At 40.3% G+C, this 6,000-nt stretch overlaps 1 protein-coding gene across 1 annotated transcript in view; it reads left to right on the forward strand.

The window, feature by feature from the left end:
- Positions 1-6,000, forward strand: part of col4a2 (collagen, type IV, alpha 2) — a 105,668-nt gene that overhangs the window by 27,106 nt on the left and 72,562 nt on the right. Inside the window, exons 3-10 of the mRNA XM_046054527.1 lie at positions 4,001-4,135; positions 4,233-4,277; positions 4,392-4,508; positions 4,605-4,673; positions 4,812-4,847; positions 5,036-5,089; positions 5,207-5,242; positions 5,358-5,399. Coding sequence (XP_045910483.1) covers positions 4,001-4,135; positions 4,233-4,277; positions 4,392-4,508; positions 4,605-4,673; positions 4,812-4,847; positions 5,036-5,089; positions 5,207-5,242; positions 5,358-5,399 — 534 coding nt within the window. The remainder of the gene's footprint in view (positions 1-4,000; positions 4,136-4,232; positions 4,278-4,391; positions 4,509-4,604; positions 4,674-4,811; positions 4,848-5,035; positions 5,090-5,206; positions 5,243-5,357; positions 5,400-6,000) is intronic.

The raw sequence follows: 6,000 nt of genomic DNA on the forward strand, positions 1-6,000 counted from the left end.
ATTAAATAGCAATAAACGGATCAAACTGATGTCAAATAACTACATTATGGTGCAGATTCATAACATATGAATTCATGCTTTGTCAGGTCTGTCAGCAAGACCGCATGACAACAACTTATAAAATGTTTGTTTTCTGAATGGAGTTTGGATCAATCAGGGCTATGCTACGCTAACTTGTTCACAATAAAGTACAACGATAGCTGGAATAAAATTACAGACACATATTTTCTGAACTCACCAGGTAGTTCAACTTCCTCGCTTTCTTTTCTCCAAGTAATGTCCAGGTTTGTCCGTTTTTATATAAATATGCAGTAGTAGTCCAACAGAGCTCTGGGTGCCAACCAGCGCTAACAACAACATTGGAACCGGATGTGCACCGAATCTAGCTGCTCAGAAGCTCGAGTGAAGATAAATCAACGTTGGCAAACCTTATACATGCTAAACATAAACATGTTAGCATTGTCATTGTGAGCATGTTAGTGAGCTGATGTTAGCATTACTTAGCACTACTGTGGCTAAGTGTAGCCTGACAGGGCTGCTAGAGTGGCTGTAGAACGTTAGTCTTGTTTCTGAATTGAAATGACCCCAAGCAGTCTGACACACATTGTTTCATCTCATTTGTCTTAATAAAAACTCTGTGGTGTTGAAATCTCTTTACAATGCAGTGAATCAGTGCAGTATGCTCTGATGGCTGCTTATGTTTCATATTAGGTTGTGTTGTGCAGAATCCCCAATGTGGTGATACCATCTCCATTGTGGGCAAGATATATTGATTTGATCACACGTCTGAATGCCTAATCAGTCCATTCCTCTGGCTGATTTCGTCTGTAAATGTAAAAATTCACAGTTCACACTATGATGTACCGCCAGTTATTCATGTTGAGTTTGAGTTGTTTTGACAGGACTATGGTCTGTCTGCTCTATACGCAACAGCTGCATTGTCCGGATTGATCCAGAGACAAAACACACACCTCCTGTTCCAAAATGGCCCCCATAGACAAAGCTCGGACTATCTATCAAATACACACACACACACAGAGGCCAAGGCTTTATCTCACACTATGTGCATCTGATTTGCCTGTGAGGTTGTTTGAATTGTTGTTTGACATTGTTTAGGCAGTTTTATTAATTCCTTCGAGACCCTTGGCTCTAGCTTCATATAACAAGGCCCAGAGCATTTCTGTCTGGGGACAAACAGCGTCACTGTGTTTGTTGGTTCTCACAGGAACACTGCCAGGCCCCAAAACCTCAGAGGTCACCACTTACTGAGCCCCTGAACTCCCAGACCATACAAACACGCCCAATTCCCATGGTGTCTTTGCCCTCACGTGTTTGTTTGACCCTTTTAAATATGCTGTCCCCATTTTATTCTGTTTCTATCCCACCAGCCATTGTCAACTCTCTGCCCCTCTCAAACCCTGGCTGTGTCCAGTCCAACACTGAGATGTATGTATATGTGTGTCTGTTTTTGAGGCACCTGTTCTTTCTGATCTTTCAGTTGAAGCACCTCGCTCTCACACACCCTGCCTGCACTGAACAACTCCTCAGTATTCATAACTCTTTGCTGGAGTGTCAGTTTGCATCCTGCTGACAACATGCAGCAGCCATTCTGGTGAAGCAGGGGAAGAGAGACATACTATACTGCCAAGTCCGCAGACACATCGTGAATCTACCTATTAGCAGATACAAATTAGATGTTTAAAATGGAGCAGTTTGGAGAACAGAAACATACTTCTGCCACTGCCAGACTCACATTTTCCTTCCTTCCTTCCTATCTGCTTTCCTGTCTTCTCTCTTTCATCACTTTGAGTGTCATGATCAAACTGTTATATTTAGCTTGCAGATTAGGGGTCTGTCTGCAGTTTCAAACAGACAACTTAATAAAATCCTCTTTAAACAGCCCTTAACTTTGCCTTTCAAGTTTGCTTGGCCACTGTGAGTGTCTTTTTTTTTTATTAAGGAGACATTTGACAGCAGAGTCTGGCTTTATCTACCATAGCATAATCTCCTCGTGTCTTCATCTGGCTTGAATTAGAATAACGTGTAAAACAAGAATATGTTTTGTAATTTGTGTGTAAGAATCTGTAATTGTGTCTGCTCATTCTGTCCCTAAAAGGTTGAAAAGGAGTTAAGTGACGTTAAGTGAGTTATATTATTGAGATGTTTCTTTATGTTCTCACTGTATGGATTTGGTTGTATTGCTACTCTGGCATCAGTTTTACACATCATCTGTAGGAACAGTGTTTGACCACTGGATGGGTGTAGAGAGCAGGGAGTGATGAGGGAGAGGATTTCACTAGAAAAAGAAAAAGGGTTTTGTCTCTCCCTAGTGGTGCAAGCAGGAACTACAAGCAGACGTGTCACTCACTCAAAGAGCAAAACTACACACCAAATCTCCAAAACCATCAGCTATTTCTCAGCCTTAAAACACTTTTTTTCAAAACACTACACACAATTCTCTACCTAAGACACAAAAATCTAACAGGAAGTAACCTGCTTTCCTTTTTCAAACACAACCAATCAAAATGCTACACATATTCACCAGGTCACACAGCCACTCCTCCCTTAACTGCTTAAATGATCACTAACCAATCACTGCTTTAGTATACTATAGACCTATAAATAGGTCAAAGGTCAGATTACCTGTTTGAACATTGGATACCAACAATGGACAGAGAGCAAGGGGAGTAGAAGAGAGAGGCAGGGGACAACAACGAGGACGAGTTCAAGGAGGAAGAGTTGGAAGAAGAGGAGGACAAGAAGGAAGAAGTGAAGGAAGGAGAGCTATATCTGATGAGATCAGAACCACACTTTAATCATGTGATCAACCACAGGTTGACTACGAGAGAAGCTGGACTAAGAGTCCAGGCCAATTTGAGTTGCTTTACAGTGGCGTCCATAATTCGAACCTTCAGAAATTATAACAGGCTGCAACTAGCTAATCACTATTTCAGCATTACAGTATTGTACCATAAAATATGTATTACCACATGGTATTGCATAAACATTTGTAGCTCTAAGTCATCCATTTACTGCACTGCATTGTATGAATGAGGTTGGTTGTAATGCTGTACTACAATATTTTGTACAGTTTTTACAGTAACTGCTGGCACTGGTGAGTTCTTTACAGAGTGAAAATTGTTACACAACCCTACACACACACACAAATTTTTTATTCTAAAAAAATATATATACTTTTGGTTCACATATGTTGATGGTTTTTGTTTCATGTATGCTACTGCATATAACACTTTGCTACTGTTACAACTGCAATGTTTTGCCAAATAAATATTTTCTGTTTCAACATTGGCCCATTGGTGTTTAGTGTTCTTTTCAGCACCTCTCAGCTGATTTCTTTCACTCTAGAACATTGTATGGAAATGTACACATAAGCCTATGAAGGACAAAAGATCATTAGATTTAGAACAGTGTGTGCATGGTATATCCAAAAATTTACTATTGTAAAAAAAGTGTTTGCCATGCAAGTGCTTCATTCTGAGATGTGTTTATGGCATTTTGAATGCAGTTTTTTTTTTTGAAGGACATATGAGGCATTTTGCAATTTGTGTGGGCAGTTTGGGGAATGTAGGGCAGTGTGTAGACCTTTGAAAAAAAAGAGACATAGTTGTGAAAATGTGTGTAAGCAGTTGTAAGAAACTTTAAAAAAATATGTGAAATGTTTCCAACTGGTTGATTACAGTTTGTCATACTTGTTGCATTGTTGGGATACTGTTGATAACACCTGTCCTATTTTCAAATCTTCTCTTCTTTTCTAATTAATCTACTTTCATGAGGTAAATTTTAATTTTTTTGTTACTGCAGATGTCACCAATGTAAGAGTTGTGATATTATTGATAAAAGGAAATCAAACGATATTTGATTCAGAAAACATTATGCTCTAAACTGTAAGCCAAAGTGATGCCACTTTGCAGTTTATCTGGTGTATTGCACTCTTGACGTGAAGTTGATTAACTCCTTTTTCTCATAACCTCAATCTCAGGGTCACCCTGGGCCTCATGGTCCTCAGGGCTTACAGGGCCCTTTTGGGAGACCAGGTGATCCAGGCATCCAGGGACCAAAGGGGCAGAAAGGTGACCATGGCCGTGGCGGCATTATAGGTCTTAAAGGAAATCAGGTATAATATTCTTCTATTTTTTTGTCTAATTGTTAAAAATGCCAAGACTCTTGTCGTTTGTCATCTTGTTTAATGTGTGATTTGTGTCGCTCCACAGGGGATGACTGGAGTTCCTGGTTTTTCTGGAAATGACGGCATTCCTGTTAGTCTATCCATAAGTCTTTGGGAAAGCAGTAAAAGCTCACTGTATGTGCACAGAGTGATGATTCTGCTGACGATGTTTTCTGACTGTTGTTGTTTGACTCTCGCTCTGCAGGGCCACCCCGGACAAGCTGGGCCCAGGGGCAAGCCAGGTGCAGATGGCTGTAATGGGACACAGGGAGAATCAGGCTTCCCGGGGCAACCGGGCTATAATGGCGCACCTGGTTTTCCTGTAAGCGAAACTCCAAACCTATGTGTATAGTGATTTGTAAAATACATAGAGTTTGATTTCCTTTAAGTGACGATTACTCTGTCTTTGTTTTCTCAGGGAAATCCAGGCAGAAAGGGAGCGAAGGGAGACTCTCTGGAGCTGAGTGTGTACATGGAGCGTTTCAGGGTGAGGAAGAGGAGGGTACACCAAACCTGACTTTTGTTCTGGAGAATTTCTGCCATCATAAAATTGCATTTACAACTTGGTATAACAAAGTCACATAGATTGTATTAACTTCATGAATCTTTGACCATGTCTACACAGGGAGATCTAGGCACACCAGGGTTCAACGGAATAATAGTAAGACACATAATTCAAATGATTTGTTGATGATCACATAATGGTTGTTACATGTAATATTGTCATATCAAATTTGCACTAACTAATGCATTTCCTCGTTCTGAACAACTTCTTTGAAACCTACTTTTACTAAATTTTCTGTTTTTGCAATCTTTGTCATCTACTGTATGTCATTTGATTTTTGTCAGGGACCCCCAGGAAACCGAGGATGGGAGGGTAACACAGGCGCCCCAGGACCAAAGGTAAGTGTGCATTTGTGTGTGGGCATATGTTTAGGAGCAATTTTAAATTTAGTTTGTTAAGCTCAATCTATTTTGATGCAAAGTGCTTATTAGGATCCTGTCTGTGTGTTCCTCTAGGGTCCCCCAGGGCCTCCAGGTCCCCGCGGACCTAAGGTAAAGCAATAAAAATATATATATTCAATGCAATATAATAGAAGAATTTTTTGTGAATGTGTGACAGGCAAATGATGCATGAAATGTTATTAAATAACATTGTTTTTCTGGGCAGGGCGCTATGACCAAAGTTATTAAGGGAGTCAAAGGACAACAAGTGAGTGAACAATTTAATGCTAATATGCATCTTGTCTACTTGCATTGCTGTTAAGCAATGTTACGAAAACAAAATTGTTTGCTGTTGCTGCATGGGAATTGTTAAATAAATTTAGATCCTCGGAATCTACTTCAGTTTGAGCTCTACATCTGTACTTTCCCATGCAATGATTTACAGTGATGGAATATAATTATATATGAGTAAATTGTAGTTAAGTATTGTACTTTAGTACAGTTTTAAAATATCCAACGAAGGTTGAAGTCAAGAGCAACTGGACTTGGTTGAAGATACTGGAAGACGTTTCGTCCCTCATCCAAGGGACTTCTTCAATTCTGACTGACTGGTAGGGTAACTCAGCTATTTAACCTCAGTGGGATCGTTTGCCAGGATCGTTGATATTGCTGGTTCGTTAGTGTTCCTGGTTGCTGTAACGACAGTCGTTAGGACTTCCCGAGGCCAAGACTGAACGACCATCGTTGGTATCTTCACCTGAGGCCAATAGGTTACGTTTGTTGAGTTTCCTGGGAAGTGATGAAAGGACAGCATTGTAAGTGGGGGATAAGTGGTGGCGTAGACCCCCTCCCCTGTTCAATGACAGCTT

This window comes from Micropterus dolomieu, linkage group LG07 (assembly GCF_021292245.1).
Source record: "Micropterus dolomieu isolate WLL.071019.BEF.003 ecotype Adirondacks linkage group LG07, ASM2129224v1, whole genome shotgun sequence".
Classification (NCBI taxonomy): Eukaryota; Metazoa; Chordata; class Actinopteri; order Centrarchiformes; family Centrarchidae; genus Micropterus; species Micropterus dolomieu.